At 41.5% G+C, this 17,677-nt stretch overlaps 1 protein-coding gene across 10 annotated transcripts in view; it reads right to left on the bottom strand.

The window, feature by feature from the left end:
• Positions 1-303: 303 nt before the first annotated feature.
• PPP6R3 (protein phosphatase 6 regulatory subunit 3) overlaps positions 304-17,677 on the bottom strand; it is a 57,436-nt gene continuing 40,062 nt past the window's right edge. For 4 of the 10 annotated variants that reach the window (XM_069965744.1, XM_069965745.1, XM_069965747.1 and 1 more), the window contains 10 exons: positions 15,453-15,539; positions 14,496-14,593; positions 13,926-13,980; positions 12,928-13,058; positions 10,673-10,794; positions 8,598-8,751; positions 7,736-7,833; positions 7,186-7,330; positions 4,462-4,581; positions 305-2,912 (listed from right to left, as the gene is read on the bottom strand). In XM_069965744.1, coding sequence (XP_069821845.1) covers positions 2,861-2,912; positions 4,462-4,581; positions 7,186-7,330; positions 7,736-7,833; positions 8,598-8,751; positions 10,673-10,794; positions 12,928-13,058; positions 13,926-13,980; positions 14,496-14,593; positions 15,453-15,539 — 1,062 coding nt within the window. In that variant the 3' untranslated portion in view covers positions 305-2,860. Of the gene's footprint in view, positions 2,913-4,461; positions 4,582-7,185; positions 7,331-7,735; positions 7,834-8,597; positions 8,752-10,672; positions 10,795-12,927; positions 13,059-13,925; positions 13,981-14,495; positions 14,594-15,452; positions 15,540-17,677 lie in introns of all 10 variants that reach the window. The other 6 variants (XM_069965749.1, XM_069965748.1, XM_069965751.1 and 3 more) reach the window with 6 other exon arrangements.

Genomic DNA, 17,677 nt, shown 5'->3' with positions numbered 1-17,677 from the left:
CCAACCGCACTAAAACAAAAGGAGCAACTCCCCTGACCCACACTGATCCCCCAATCAGGCTCAAGTCCTTCTGACATGAATCATGTGCCATACTGAGCAGTGCTCATGCTTGGAGCTATGTCCTATAAATTGACATACTGGAAAGGAGTAGGGCATGTTACCACTCCTTTGTTAAACTAATATTAGCACAAGGCAATTTATTTATTTATTTTTTTTATTAAAATGTTTTCTTGTGATAAATTCTTGCCAACTAGATATGCTAGACACCAATTGTGACAACCACACTAAAATGAATAAACCATGGTTTTAAAAAGGGGAATTTGTCATGCTGGTAGCCTTTTAGACAGAGACAGGAAACCAACTTACTCAATTCTGTAGTGTTGCACATTTCAAACCCTAGCTGAAGCAGTCACTACACGCACACATGTTGGTCTTGTGGTTTTATTTACATTGACTTTGGGAAGTCTATAAAAATAATTTACATCTGAAGAGTCATCTGCACAGTACTCCACTTACTTGCATGCAGTAGTGCAGTACAGTTAGTACCGTAACAAAGGACACCACGGGGAGCAGAGGAAGGCAATAGAACCAACCACCACATCTTAAGTTTTTCTTTAATTATGTCTGAAAAAAAATTCTTGTTGTCTCTTGCACCTCCTTTATATGGTCGCATCTCAAATCTCCAGCATGACCTGAGCTCATGGTTCACCAACCTAATATATACCTCATTTTATAAAGGTGTCCCTTCCTACAACAGATTAGACAGAATCCATGGTGGATCTGGCAATGACATCCTGCCCTAATACAGTGAGGGGCGCGCACACGTTTCAGAAACCTGCAAAATAAATACTGTTATTTCTTTGTTCAGAACATTAGCAAGTGCAGTCAGGACACTGTGCCTACAGTAGGCACATCAAAACCATATCATGTTTTTGTGCCTCTTTTTGTGCAAGACTTTAGTGTTGGTCTTGCAGAATACGCCAAAGTTCGTCAAGGGTCTGTCAAGTGAAGCGAACATGTATAATTTTTCTTCCACCTTCCCATTCATAGAAGCTCCTAACGCACATCCACCCTGTGATTTTGAAGGCCTGTCAGCACTCCTGATGTTTCCAAATAAATACTTGCATTCTCCAGAGAACTATTCTAGATCTCGCCACTAAACATCCTCTTGCCAAGGGGAATGGTAACACCTAGTTGTCGATATAGCCATACATTTACAGGAGGAATAACAGTCACAAGAAACATGTGTAAGAAAATGACGCTCCATAACTATGTTAAAGGGATCGTAAAAAAAAATGACCGAAAACAGACATGAAAGTTCCTTGAAACACTTGAATACCTTCCCCATCACGTAATATTTAGGGACAGTCAGAAACAGACACAGTATAAAGCAGTACTGTATTGTTTGTACTTTATGAATACTGATATAAAAAAAAAAAAAAGGCAAATTCATAAGCATGCAACCCAAATACATCTTAAAATGAGGTAAAAGGAAACAATGCGCATATTTTCCTTTTTATTGTAGTATGCAATGTAATGCTTAGGCACGTTGCATGGGAGACTACGCCTAAAAATTATTGGCCTCAGTCTAGTTTTATTTTTTCTTTTAAAATAGCTGTCTAGGAGAAGTCTCACAACCCATAAGAATCTATTCATGAAATTAGACAAGATTTACATCTACTAAAAAAAGGTGTGCAAGAGGTGGACAACCCTTGTATCAGACTGGCAACTCAACATTACTTTTTTTCCTGCTTTAAGAAGGCGGACTGGAGTTTACAGGAATATAGAAACATTATAAATTACATAGAATTAGCTTTCATAATTACTACCTATGTACAAACCAGTTTCAGACAAGGAGGTGACGGGGGCTTGGGAGGGAACTGGTTCTGGACTTGTATATAAAAATAATTCACAGATCAGCACAAACAGATGACATGCAAATTTAAATTTGATCTGTATATTAAAAAATACAAAATTTATAATAAAATGCCAGTGCCGTTCTAAGGAAAAACGGACAAGCATTTTATTTCACATAAAAAAAAATAAAATAAAAATAATGTGCATAAAAATAAGCTAAAATGGGTAAAATTTCTAGGGGGAAGTCTTCGTATGAAGATTTTACCTGTTGCTTACGCAAAACAAGACCACAAAGCATATGGCTTTACATTAAATGTCAGAACTGTAGTAATAAATACTTAAATCTCTAATAGACTTTTCATTTGAATTGAAAAAAAAAACAGCAAAAAGGATTTCCAATAAACTTGCTGGTAGGGGGAAAAAAAAAAAAAAAAAAAAAGACACTGGACAATGTCAATGTGACTTTTGATAACCTAAGTACAATATGAACATTTACAGGAAGTTTTTATCAAAGAATATTTCTATTTTAAAAGGAAACAAATGTGGCTATTGTACAAAGTGGAAAACAAAAAGTAATGCATGAACTGGTAAATACTTTGGTCACACTAATTGTCAAATAGTTATGCTTTCAAATACATTAGATCTGTGTGTATACACTTTATAAAAACTATTTTTACAACCATTTTAACCATAGTATCACTATTACTGAAGTGGTGAGTTCTTATGTCGTAGGGCACCAGTCTTGTTTAGAATACAATACAATATAAACATACACAAAAGTCTTATTTCTCAATGTGCAATTTTTTTTTTACACTTTCAAGTCTGTACAACACCTTAAAATCTAAGGGGGGAAAAAAAAAAAAGTTGCTGGTCCTGATCCCTTGCAAAGTTAGTGCAGCAGTGACTGGCGTCGACAGGCTTCTGACGAAATCCTCAAGTAACTCCACTTGAAATCCCAAAGGGTTGCAGTCCTGCAATCTTCAGCTAAACATTAGGTATCACATCATACTGGTCCATTGCTAGAGACTCCATCCAACACAATTTGTTCAGATGTTCTTTGTACATAGAAGACAAAAACACAGCTCAGAACTGCTGACAAGTATGACTTCTATGACTAATTAGCTTTGATATCAATCCGCAGTTTTATTTTTTGCCTTTATAGCAGTAAACACACCTATGCACGCAGTCTTAACCCCCTTAAAGACCGGAGCAAATTTCCATTTTTGCTTTTTCCTCCTTGTGCCTAAAAGGCCATAGCACTTGCATTTTTTTTTTTTTTTTTTGGGGGGGGGGGGGGGGGGTAAAACTGTCTTGTTACATATGTTCCTCGAGTCGGTACGATTACAACAATATGTAACTTGTATAATTTTTATTGTATTTAATGGCTTTAAAAAAATTTAAACCTTTTTGAAAACATATGTCCCTTAAAATCGCTCCATTCCCATGCTTATAGCGCTTTTATCCTGTGGTCTATAAGGCTGTGTGAGGTGTCATTTTTTCCGCCATGATGTTCTTTCTATCGATACCTTAAATGTGCATACGCGTTTGATAGCTTTTTACAAGTTTTCTGGATTTGATGCGACCGAAAATGCACAATTTTGCACTTTGGAATTTTTTGGCGCTTAGGCAGTTTACCGTGCGAGATCAGGAATGAAATAAATTGTTTGAGCAATTAGGCACACGGCAATACAAAACAAGTTTATTTTTACTTATAAAATGGTAAAAAGGGGGGTGATTCAAACTTATTAGGGGAGGAGATTATTAATACACTTATACTAGAAGCCCCCCTGGGGGACTTCTATATACACACAACACTAATCTCCCATTGAGATCTATGCAGTATAGTAACACTGCTTAGATCAATGAGATAGGCACTATTGCTTTCGGCTGCTGAAAACAATAGAGTGCCGAGCCGGGATCAGCGCCATTACAGCACAGACTCCGAGACGTGGGGATCGCTTTTCCGCAACATCGCAATACCCCCCACTAGACACCAGGCATGGGCAAAAGCTGCTTTTTAAATGCAGGTGACAGCTGCATTTAGAAAGCCAATTAGCGTGCACGGTGATCGGACCGTGCCCACTAATAGCCGCAGTCCAAGACTGCAGAAAGCACCAGTGATCGCGGCAGTCCCCCTCTGAACTCCCTTAAGGACCTCAGGGCGTAAATATATGCCCGTGGTTGGTAAGGGGTTACTACTACTAGAGCACACAGTACATGGCAATACACCAGTACTGCAGTGTACGGTACAGGAGGCTGCAATAGTGGCCCAAAGAGATCTGTTGGCCATGCAAAGTAACTCAGCTCCAGGAGGAAAACAGATTGCTCTCTGGTGCCACATACTGGAGACAGCCAATTACACAGCCCCGATGTTCTGAGGGAAGCAAGCACCAACCTGTCAGCTCAGCACTCGCTTCCCCTTAGATCTAGCAGCCCATTAAAGTCAGCAATGGTCTGCTGCTACTGCTCCTAATAAACAGGGCTATACGTTGCAAACCATTGCTGACAAAATAATCTTTCAGCATGTTGAAAGACCACGATCGGCCTATATGCCAGCAATAACCTTTGCACAATACCAGTAGTCAATCAATAAAAAGAACTTACTTCTGTTCTGGACTGCTACTGTTTGGCTGTGAAGCTGGAGGATTTTCCATAGTAGAATCAAAGTTCTCTACCACATATTTACAAGCCGAGTCATTAGAGGTAGACAATTTCCCATCCTCACTAAAAATGAAGCAGAGAAACAAAATGAGAAACAAGACTTGAGTATAACAAAGTAGTAGACAGTAAACTCATGCACTGGGTGCAAATGATAGGAGGGACATAAAACAAAGTAATCTGCTCTGCACATTGCAGCATATTCACAATTAAAAAATGGTAAGTGTATAGCACAGATGCTTTTGACAGAAATGGGAGGGGAGGATTTGGGGGGAGTGAAAAAACAAGGAGCTTTAGGCATACAGGGAAACGTATGGAAAACCTGCACAGTGAGGATCTTTAAAGATACATACCAATAGGATTTCAACACTCTGAAGCCAATAGTGCGCAGTGGAAAGGGAAAGGAGGAGAAGCAGGCATAAACAGAATGCTACTTAGTATATGTGGTGTTGAGCGGTGCAGGAAGAGCTATATAAACACTACACATTAAAATCCTGCTATAGGTACAGCAGTGAATGAAAGTATATCAGGAAAATTTCAAAGTTTTTACTTAGGTAAAAACTAGGGATGAGCAAACAGTCGGACTTTTGGTCTTCACTCAATTAGTATGCCTGCGATCCTGGGTGCATAGTTGCGCTTCCGGGAATCTGCGGGCAAGATCTTCCAGGGAATTTAAGATACATTCCCTGGAAATCCAGCGAATGTATCTTGAATTCCCTGGAAGATCCCGGCCGCAGGTTCCCGGGAGCGCAACTATGCTCCCAGGATCGCAGGCATCGCACTGGAGTGAGCGGCTTTCGGACCGAAAGTTCCGCTCATCTCTGGTAAAAACTGCCCTATAATAGACAATGTGTATCCATTTAAAAAACAAAAAAAACCCCTGACCATAGAAAACATAAGACAGTTAAACCTAATGATCACAGCAGAATCAGCAAGCAATCTTATGTGTATGAGGTCTACCACCTGCCCCCTGATCGCAGATGTCAGGGAAAAGAGCAGATATGCTATTAACCTGCCACCATAGGATTGTGCATTTTATCTCCAGCAGGAACAGAAGCGGCTGGCAGCGGCTTACTTCCAGCTCTAAAGAGCATGTTCAGCTGACATGAGCATGCATATTTATTGTAGAATCAGGAGAAAAAGCTATCAGCTAAAGATGTACACTAAGGGCCCTATTCCACAGGAGCGATAATCGGCTGAATCTGCCCCATTCAGCAGATTATCGCTCGGTGGAATAGAGAAAACGATCAGCCGATGATCGTGTCATTGGCTGATCGTTTATCTAGGGCCAGACCTAAAATCATCGATCCCCCACTGCGCATCGCTACGGTGGAATAGCAGTGCGCGGCGGGCGACCAACGATTTGAGAAGTACCATATATTACCTGTCCGGGCTTCTCCTCCACTCTAGCAGATCGGCGCTCGTTCACATTGTCGATCGGGCCCTGCTCGGCCCGTGTAATATTATAGGTTTGGCGACCTTGTCAATAGCATAACACAAACTTGTAAGGGCCATCCCTTGAATAGATTTTATTTTATTTTGTGTTGGTTTTTAAAAGTATTTCACTTTATGATCTGACAGATGACGGAAGTTTTTATTGGTTGACCATTTACCAGCAAATAGCCTTTTTATAATAACCACCATTATTATGCGAACTGTCATTAGATGATGGCCATCTTTCTAAATGATGGACATTTCATACTGGTGTGTAAACATAATTACACACAGCTCTTTGTGGCGGTGTTTTTTTAGTCACTTAAGTCATGTGGTTATATATTTACACTTAGATTCCCCTGTGTGTTGATATCATTTGTGACTTCTCACACCATTTTATCAAGCTTGCACTCTCTCCCCCTTATGGCAGTTTGTTACTCAAAATTTATCAAATTGGCATGCAGTGTATGAGCATTTTTTAAAGCAGTTTTTGCTGTGAAGTTTGCACACCACCTCAAATGGCACTGTGCAAAAATATTTCAACCTATACTTAAAAAGTTAGCATTTAAAGCTTTTATGCTTTATCCAATAAGGGGAATATTATTTTTAGAAGTCACACACAATTTTTAGCAAAATGAGGCTAAATGAAGTTTTAGCACCACAAAAATGGTATGAAAGCCTTCCCTGGAGGACTTTACTATCAGCTGCCAGGAGGGGGAAAAGACAGATTCTGCCCACAGCCAGCAGCATCAAGGAGGACATTCAGAAGCAAAGTGTTATCAAAAGGTTTTTTGCTACAAATTCTATAAAACACACTGCAAAATTTAGAACTGTTGGTATGAAAATGATTGTATAGCCTTTACACTGGAGAGCCAACAGTGGACATTCTACTGATATCTGCAGTACTGATAAGGAACACGTTTAAATCAAGGTCTGAATAATGTTCTATACAGGGCAGTCGAACACCTCCCCTTCTATTTCATGCCAAGATTCACACACAAACCCTAGTGGCTATTCCAGCAGTATAACATTTCCGATGATGCCTTTTTTGGCAAAATAATTCTGACAAATTGGTTGTGCCTTTTTTAGCAAAATAATTCTGACAAATTGGTTATGCATTTTAGAAGTTACCTGATAAAGTGTGACAAAACCCCAAATAAAAGTTAGCACACAGTCTGTAAGTCAATGATAGGCAATCTGACATGGTTTCCATAATCATGCTGTCACACTGTTTACCTTTTAAAAACTGCAGTCTCTGTTTTTGCATCAACAGTAAGGCTGAGGGTTTCCTTCATGCTGCCATTCATCACAGTCTCTGTCATCTGATCGGCATTCTCAACTTCCTCTTCACCGTCAGAGCTAGCATCCATTGCAACTGTAACTATCAAAGTTTAAAAAAAAAAATTTTGACGACCAACAATAACTACCACAATCTTTTTTTTTACACACATTGGCCAAAGGCTAGAGAAAACCATGATCTACATATGTCATGTCTCCTGGCTTCTATAAAGTCCTGAAAATAAATAGGGTGTTTGCTTTGTATTTGAATTCAAGCTTTAGATTTTTTTTTCCTTTTTAAACAAGCGCGCTTACTAATTCTTTAAGCCCCAACTCAACACAGCCAGTGTCTTATGCACAGACTGCATATGGCTAAAGAAAATCCATGTGAGCAAGATGCTTGCAGTATTGGAACCTTGAAGTATTCCACCACACCAATTATGGAACAAAATGAAATAAGATGCATCTAAAAACGCATGATTACAGTTTAACATATCCCTTTATTTACTTTCAGTTTGCGCAGATGCATTAACACTCAAGGGATCCATTGGCTCTGTACTTGTTTCCATTTCCACAGGAGAGTTACTTCTTGCATTGTCTTTTGCTCTATAAAAATAAAAATATTTTCAATACATACACTTTTGTATGCAACATTTCACAACTGTTAAAAAAGGGTTGTCTAGAAAATGGTATCTTTGCTTATGTTTAACAAGCCCACAGCTAAATATGTAACTATAGTCTCTATTCCTAAACCTTCTGCAGATTTCACTTACACGCCCTCTGATCCCATCTGTCACTGACATCCTGGCAGCAGTGTCCCACCTCAGTCAGTAACTGGCTGTCCAGGCAGTTCAATCTGAGACGCTAGGACCCAGGAAATAGTGACCAGGATCGGTTTAAAAGGGTCATGGGATTTGCTACACTTGAGTACAACATCAGTGCCAAATGGCAAATACAGTATTATCTTAATGGTGCCAAAACATGGACATAGGGAAAACAATGTCTTTGCTTTGAGGCACTTAGTCCAGCCGATGAGCCAGAGGGATGCGAGAACTCCTCAGATTGGGCATATAGATATTCCCTACCAATAGAACTGCATGAGCACCAGTTTGTATTTAGAAACAGGGGTAAATGCCCACATAATTTATCCACAAAGAATGCCAAAAGCCTGCTAACCTATATATAAAAATTTGGAATGTTTAATAGAAACCCAAGTTATAGTCAAATTTGTCCAGGGAGACCTCAAATCTTAGTATCCTATTGCATACATTACCCGTGGGCACTTTACAGGTTTGCCCTGTTTTAGTAGGGTTCTAATAAAATCCTTCAATACTATTAAATATTAACCATTGCTGTCTTACTCAACTGACCCAACAGATGCTGTGAAGTCTGTAAATGAGGCCCAACCAGTTTCTTTAGCCGATAATGGCTCTTCTGTGCTCCATACATCAGATCCCACCGAATCCAGACCAGCTACATGTGCAGTTTCCATTGGGATATCAAAGTTTGCCGGCCAGTTACTCGCTAAAGAGAGACAAAAGTGAGAAAATATAGGCAGTTTTTCAGGTAGTCATTTTTAGTACAGTGGTACCTTGGTTTAAGAGTAACTTGGATTAAGAGAGTTTTTCAAAATTGCTTTGGTTTAAGAGCTCCCTGTACTGGGGGAGGGGCACGGTCTGCATAGTCAGGTCTACAGCACTGTACTCTGACCCAGGAAGTCTCCTTCACCTAGGGTTGGGCAATATTGGCCTAAATCAATATTGTGGTTAATCGCACATGTAGCTGCGATAACTGAATAATAATTATGACATGCCCCTTTGTAAGCCACACCCACTTGCCCATGCCAAACGGGATATTTGGTTTCAAAAAGTAAAAAAAGAAAAAAGGAACTCGCTGAGCAGCAACACAAGGCTGTGGATTTAGTCTGCTGTCATTATTAGTTCTCATTACTAAGGGTCTCCCCTCATCCGATCAGCTACAGCCATGTCCTGTTGTCCCATCTGGCTCTGACACTCTGGCACCCCTGCACATATAGCACAAAAACCTGTGAAATACCATAGATCCTGTCCTGGCAAAGTTGTGGCCGGTTAACCGACGCCAGCATCGGTATTTTCACGGTATACTGCCCAGCCCTACCCTCACTTTCCAAAGCATAGCAGATCCCCTTTAGGCTGGGGCTTACATCAGGGGACAGGACTGTAGAGGTAATCTCCTCATAGCTGTAACCCCTCTCTCCCCGGAAAGAGTGCTGCATTTATGTGCCCACATCTGCCCTGCTCATTCCTTCATGCTGCCTGCAATGTCTATAAGCCCTTGTGTTTCACATCATTTCCATTCTTGCTACAATGTGCCAGCACTAACACTCAGCTATACAAACTACTGGTATAATGTGCCTGCACTCACACTCAGCCATACACACTGTTGTATACAAAAATTTGTCACAGTCCTCCTGCACAGCTCTGTGATTCTCACTTCCTGATTGGTCCATGCTGAACACACATCCCTTCCCCACTGTGGTCACCTCTGACAGCAGCCCTGCTTATCTATTCTAGCCTGTTGTACAACGCTACTGCATTATGGTGATCTGCTGTTTTTTTCAGGTTTATGCACTTACTATAAAATATATACCACATGCTGATTGCTATACTGTACAGTAACTTATAATATGACAGCTGTTTCAAAATGTTTCATTAGTTTTACATGTAATTCAGAATAAAAAAAAATTTATGCAGTGTGGAACCAATTCTGCATTTTAATTTCTTGATGGTAAAATTTGCTTTGGTTTGAGAATGATTTTGGATTACAAGCACAGTCCTGGGACGAATTATGCTCATAATCTAAGGCACCACTATATAACTATATAAACGTCATAACAAATGTGGTCAACCTCCTCTATTTCCGTATTATATAGATCTTCTACAAAGACACTCAGGGGGGAGGAAGAAAAAAAAAAACAAAAACAAAAAAAAAACACCACATGGTTAAGAGGCCCTTAGTCATTTTGAAAAAATGGGGATTTACAGAAAGCCAAAAGAAAAAATAAAAGGTATAATTCAAGTCAGGGTACGTACCCCTTATGCAAAAAGATAGGATTCACATTGCAGGGTAGTCTGACTGGCAGGTCATCTTGTGATCTTGATAATGGAGACTTATGGTGACTTATGTTGAATGTGGTGGCAAGTTGCCCATGTATTATCTACAAGGCTGCAAAAACAGGCAGGTACAGTGCTTGGTTATCCCACCAGTCTGACCCACTGCAATCTAACCCCATTTAAACCCTACCTTGTGTATAGTTGAATCCATAACTTACATTAGAATACTCCTGCTATACAGCTCCCAGAACCATTTACAGTGCTGTATGCTAAGCCTATAAACTGGAAAAATGTAATCAAATGTCTTTTAGCACAAGGTTGGAAGCAACTGATTGACCACAGCTCCCACTTACCTTCATTAGCATCCACCTCCATCTTGTCCTCCTGGTTGGCTGTGCTCGATTCAAATAATCCCTGCTTAACGGAGTCTTCCTCCTCAGAATCTGTGCTCTCTTCACTGTCTGTGCTTCCTGAGCTATAAGCAGTTATACTGTGAGACTAAATGCATTTTACGTAAAGGAGCAACAAGCTTTGACATTTCTTGTTTCTTTCAGGCCTAAGGTATACATCCAGCATATTCCCCAATGTACTAATATGACCCTATGCATTGCTTGTTATGCCAGAGTGTCCTTTGACATACAATAAAAGGCTATTTCCCACTGTCTAAATACATCAGCAACATGGCCTAATAACTTTCTATGAAAAGAGCTTAAATGTATTCCACACAGTAGGTTTCTTTTCCAACCTCACAATGGGAGTCAGTGGCCAGTGTATGCATATGCAGTGGCATGCACCTGAGGCATACTTCAGGGCTTATATCTTTGATGTAACTAGAATAGCTGTGGGAAGGGGGCGGGGGGGTTGCTCAAGACAACAGGCATTTAGGAGCTAAGCTGCATTCAAGTACTAATGGCCCCATTACACTAAACGATTATCTGCCATATTTGGCCGATAATTGTCTTGTTTAATAGAAGGCAACAACCAGCCGGAATGTGGCCGCCGGGTCATGTAATATCAGCAGCGCGTGGGAAGCACACGAGCGCTGACAGCGATCATCTGCTCCTCTCAGTCGCCCCATGTAATACGGGTGTTCTATGTCTCCTGGAAAGAGTCATGTTATAGCTAGGCATAAGCAGAAAGACAAAGCACAAGATTTTACATATCCCAAGCAGTGACTCAGTCATATCTTTACATGCTGCCCAACACAACTTGCTTAAAGTGACACTGTCACCTCCATTTTGCATTCTGACATCTCTAACACAGGTTTAATGGGTAAATTTAGCGGTTTTTTTTATACCTCATTTCATTTCATACGTCATGGTGTTTGTTCAAGTAAAAAGTGTCCTTTTATCAACTGCAGATCGTATTAAGTGGGCGTGGCCTCGCTGCATTAGCGCCACTTAGCCCCGTCCACAACTGCACAGTTGGCCCCGCCCCCTCGCCGACCATTGGAACAGGCTGGCCGAAAAGTCTAGACCCCACCCCATTTACATCAGCCAACCAATGGGTGTCAACGGGGGGCGTGGCTAAGTGGCGCTAATGCCGTGAGGCCACACCCACTTAATACAATCTGCTATTGATAAAAGGGCACTTTTTACTTGAACAACCACCATGATGTATGATATGAAATAAGGTATGAAAAACCCTAAATTTACCCTTTACACCAGTGTAGAGATGTCAGAATGCACAAAGGGGGTGACAGTGTCACTTTAAGCTCTTGCCGCAATATTAATAAAGCCCAATTGCCTTTTAACTGTTCAGGACTGTGGAAATTCATAAGCGATTCAGCAGCAACTACCAGAGTGGTGCTCCATGAAGTCAGCTGAAAAATTACATCCAGCGGCTGTCCAAGAATGGTGCTAAAGGGGCAGGTAAGTATACTGTGTTTCCACACCCCACTGAGTTTAATTTTCTCCTTTAAATGGTGACACAAACAAGACAGCAATTTGTGTGGCCCAGCTGCCCTATTATTCCTGATCTTGCTGTTAGGTGCTCGTTTGCAGCTGAGAATCTTTAGGTGTAAAAAGACCCTAACCAATAAAGGCTTCTGTTAAATGACTAACAAAGATCTTGATGTGTAACCATCACGTCAGGTGACTTTTCAGGATATGCTACCCTGTGTGCACTCAGTTACAACCCTGTAAAAATGTGACTTTCATCCCCTTTTTTTTCCCCATTTACCTGCAGCATGTTATGACCAAAGTCAGTAATTCTGGACTTTCAAAACTCGCTCATTTATACCATTGACAGCAGGTTAAAAGATGTATTCCTTTTTATTGAGAAAATGAAAGAAAGGATAAGATTCCCATAGAAAACCTCTCCTCCTTTGGACAGTTCCTGTCTCAGCCAGAGATGTCAGCAGAGAACACTGTCAGAAAAACCATTTCCTGCATGACATACAGCAGGTAATAAGTACTGGCACACTTGAGTTTTTTTTAACATAAGTAAATTACAAGTCTATATAACTTTCGGACACCAGTTGATTTGAAAGAAAAACATTTTCGCTGGATAAGCCCTTTAATACTGGCCCCAAGTCTGCTTACTCCAATGTACATAGGACACTATGCAGCAGCTTAAAGGACATGTAAGGTAAAAGGTAAGGTAATACCTGGATCTTCTTTGTGTATCTTGTGTAAAGGCAAGGTTTTTCTCCTCCCAGATATCTTCCTCGTCAGATCCTCCATCATCAAACTGCTGTATTCGTTCCTTGCAGCACGCCTCAAACAAGGCTATGTTTGCCTAAAGCAAGAATGATAATATTTTTAGTTCAGCGAGAATTAGGTAGTAAATTTGAAATACGCAGAATTCTGTTCCTTTTATATTTGCAGCCAGATTTAGATCTTTACCAGCTGGCTTCCCTAGGTTATGTCTGAGTGGCAATAGAATCTACACGAGTATTATACTTCTACATTGCTGTATTATCCTATGCAGGAGTTCAAGGTATTTAGAATTTTTTTTTCTTGCCTTGGTTTAGCACTCCTACCAAACCCTAGTGTTATATTAATAAGTGTTCCCTCAGTCTTGTGACTGATAGCACAAGGTAAGGTTTCTTTTGGCCCTTTGTTTTTTGTGAGGTGTAGTTTCCATGCAGCGGCCATTGCTGTGGCTACACTGTGTATGCAGGTGGTGTGGCCCAGAGGCCAAAGGGGCTATGTCTAGCAGCATTCAGGTTGCTGAACACCTGGGCCACTTCCTCCTGTGGTGCGGTGGTGGTGGCGGCCGTGTGGGACTGCACCATTTTTAAGTTAGGGACAGATACAAAATCAGACTTATGCACTTTGATCAAATTGTCACAAACCTCTGAAGTTAGCATATAGTGCAGAGAAACAGAAGTTCAGTCATAAGTTTCCCTCTCCATAGGATCAAAAAGTTTTAAGGCAGCTCTGATTGATTCCACCCATATGACGCACTTACTCCTGCACTAAAAGTCCAGTGTATCTAGCCTAAACACAATGCTTAAAATCTACAAAATAATGCAGTTTGACACAACAGGCTACATTATGAATACGGTACTTATTCTATAAGCTCCTGCTTGAACTAAAAATACTATCAATAATAGCTTTTAAATATATATATATATATATACAAACACACACACACACTTACGCTTTCATTTGCATTGAGAGAGAAGTTTATGTCCGAGACACGGTCAAATGAAACACTGTAACAGAAGAGAGTTGTAGGCACAGAAGAATATGTGTGAAACAAATTCAACACACTGAGTTCTAGGCTCATAAGGCTTGCACAATGTATGCCATTCCTAAATATATACCTGTAGCTTTAGCTATAATAGCTGAAGATTAAAGCTGCAAATAGAATGCATGTAAATTTGGCATGGCTAAAATCCCATGACTAGATCAGCATAGGAGCAATTTTTAGACCTCTAAGCAAACCCCGCCACCATCTATCCAATCATAGAAACTGTTGCAATGAAGAAAAGGTGCTGTGATTAAAAGGAAAACCACCATTAGTTCGATTAAGAGCTGTGCAGCTTGTTTTAGCATCATTAAGCCAGGGGTGCCAAGACCCCCAAATTGATTTATCACACACCGATTAGTAAATGTGATTTTGATCTAAGCTGACAAACTAGTGCAGAAGCAAGAAAAAGCCCAGAAAGCTGCAACTAAATCACCAGACCCCCAACCCAGATGTTAAAACAACCAAAATCATACTCACTTCCCAATGTCATCTTGGTCAGCAAACTTTTCATCATTGAAGCCAAACTGGTCAATAAAATTGGACGTCATTTGTTGCATCTGATAATCAGAAAAGGCCTGGCAAACCCAGGACCAACAACAGTGGTATAACATATATTCTAGACTGCGCCTCAAACAAGCTATTCATTAGGTTGTCCCTGAGCATGTGGTAAATATTAAATATATTCTGAAAGACCATTTGCATCATTGAAAGCAACAGTGATGCTGCACAAATTAGTTATTTAAACATTTTACAAAGACACCAGTTCTTGCAATTGGGCATAAAGATCAAATTTAACAGGCAGAAGTACAGGGTAATGACTAGGCCACAATGTTTAGACAGTGATGCAGTGTCATGTGTCACTGCAAAATGCAGTCAGTCATTAAAGGGGTTACCCAGCGCTACAAAAACCATGGTCACTTTTCATCCTCCCTTGTCTACAGATTGGGTGGGGTTTCAAACTCAGTTCCATTGAAGTAAATTGAGCTTAATTGCAAACCGCACCTGAACTGGAGACTAGAGGGGTAAAAGTGGTCATGTTTTTGTAGCGCCGGATAGCCCCTTTAACTCACTTTGGAGGATAGTTTGCTGTGGTCTAGGCATATCAACTGTAAGACGTAGGATCATACAAGTCACTCAACCCTCCTCCGTAGTAACACTGCACAGAAAGCCAGCACAGGTTGCAGTAGAGGCTGTAGGATATTAGGCTGGCTGGGCAAGGGGCTGAGACAACATATTCTGCATAATAGGGCCCTGCTTTCATTCAATACGTATGTGTGTAATATAAAGGGGGTTTCCTTTTCTAGGGACACTGAAATTGTAGCTTTTCAAATATGTCCTGCCATACTGCAGCCAAATATGAAACTTTAAGATGATCCACTGTATGAAGTACAGTGGAAGAATCTAAAATCCTTGAAACGTGACATTTGTGCTAACCTGCTGTATGGAAGAATCTTGTGAGAATCCTGGATCCTTAAACTCTATTTCATCATCACTAGAGGAGTGGATGTGCCGTGTTGTTACCTAAGGGGAAGGAACAAATCCAAATAAACTATGGGAAATAAGGAAGTATTCGCACATCTGTTTTATGGTGTTTTGTTGGCACACGTAAAAGCACCATAACTGTCAGTTAACAGTATAAATTACATTATTACACCTACACAGACAACTATGGTTATGCCTACTGAGCCCAGACCTTTGGCTTGGGAGAGAGAGCAATATGCTCAGAACATACGGCGTTGCCAGGTATGTTCCATGCATAAGCCCTATTGAACAGCCCTACAGGTAGGGCTGGGTGATTAATCGAATTAATTCGATTAATTCGCCCAGAAAGTTAGAATCGATTCGATTTTTTGTGAAAATTGTAAATTCGATTTTCATAAAAAAAATCATTGCGGGCGGAGCGGTGCAGGGACGGGCGGCACGGTAAAGTGTCGGGTCTGCAGTGTCGGCAGCGCTGTGAGGTGCAGGGCCGGCAGTCAGGAGAGATGTGGTACCGGCGGCTCCAGCCTCTCCACAGAGCCACGGCTGACCTGTCCCCGCCCCTTACACGGCAGAGCCACGCTGATCTGCGTCCGGTTCCCTTCCTGTCACATGTGCAGGTCCCCGGTCTGTGGAGGAGGCGGCAGGGATTGCAGCAGGAGATAGCTCCAGGACCCGTAGCGACGCTATCTCCTTCTGCTGCAGTCCGTGCCGCCGCCTCCTCCTGAGACCGGGAACTGCACGTGTGACAGGAAGGGAACCGGACACAGGTCAGTGTGGCTCTGCCATGTAAGGGGCGGGGACAGGTCAGCCGTGGCTCTGTGGAGAGGCTGGAGCCGCCGGTACCACATCTCTGACTGCCGGCCCTGCACCTCACCGCGCCAGACCCAACACTTTACCGCGCCTGCCTTAGCCCCCCCCCCTCAGCTGCCCCATACCCCCCAGTGACCCCCAGTCTGCCCCATACCCCCCCCAGTGACCCCCAGTCTGGCCAATACCCCCCTCAGTCACCCCAGTCTGCCACATACCCCCTCAGTGACCCCTAGTCTGCCTCAGTCCCCCTCAACTGCCCCAGTCCCCCTAATCTATTCCTGTACTACTAAACCCATCATCCATACCTGTACTACTACCACACCCCTCATCTTTACCTGTACTACGAAACCCTTTATCCACTATACCCCCTAACTAGATGGAGGCACAAAGAAGATCTATACTATATGTGGGCACAGAGTACATAGGGCACATATTTGGGAAAACTACTTATATGGGACACAGAGGGGGCTTGTCTACTACACGGGGGCACAGGTGGAGCACTGTTACACTGGGAAGCAATACAGTTGTCTCAAACGTTAATAAAATAGTATCTGATGCTGCAGGGAGAAAAATGTTCTGTTTGTTTAGCAAAAAGAAAAAAAAAAAATGAGATTTAAAATCGAGAATCGTCCAAAATTTAACAAAAATCGAGATTGTATTTTTTGGCCATATCGCCCAGCCCTACCTACAGGTCTTCCAGTGGCTGAAGCAAATACATGATGATCAGGAAAAGCTGCATCCTGACAGATAGGTAAACCCAGACTTGCCACAATATTTCCACCAAGGTTATCTATTGTGTTTTAAGAGAACCTATCACCTAAAACTCACTGTCCCTATTAAAGGTAATCTCTCCCTAATTCTATTTCTGAAGATACAGACTACCTTTGCAGTCCGTATCTTATACTTTACCTAATCCACTTCTTTGTAGTAATGCCGGGCGCCGCCATCTTGATGACGTCACGCTGGAATGCACCGCTGGAACGCAAGTGACTTCATCGAGATGGCGGCAGACAGCATTACTGCACTGGAAAAAAGGAGTAGGTAAAGTATAAGATACAGACTGCAAATGCAGTCTGTATCTTTATGGAGGCTATTTATGAAGATACAGACTGCATTTGCAGTCTGTATCTTATACTTTACCTAATCCTCTTGTTCCCTTGCAGCAAGGCCGGCGCCTCCATCTTGACTACGTTACTTGCGTTCCACCGCTGGAATGCAAGTGACTTAATCAAGATGGCGGCGCCCGGCCTTGTTGCACCGAATAAGAGGGTTAGGTAAAGTATAAGATACAGACTGCAAAGGCAGTCTTTATCTTCATTGTGTCTATTTATGAAGATACACACTGCCATTGCAGTCTGTATCTATAC

Source organism: Dendropsophus ebraccatus, chromosome 4 (genome assembly GCF_027789765.1).
Source record: "Dendropsophus ebraccatus isolate aDenEbr1 chromosome 4, aDenEbr1.pat, whole genome shotgun sequence".
In the NCBI taxonomy this organism is placed as follows: domain Eukaryota; kingdom Metazoa; phylum Chordata; class Amphibia; order Anura; family Hylidae; genus Dendropsophus; species Dendropsophus ebraccatus.
Note: the sequence above shows the minus strand (reverse complement) of the source record. Positions and strands in the feature narration are given on the sequence as shown.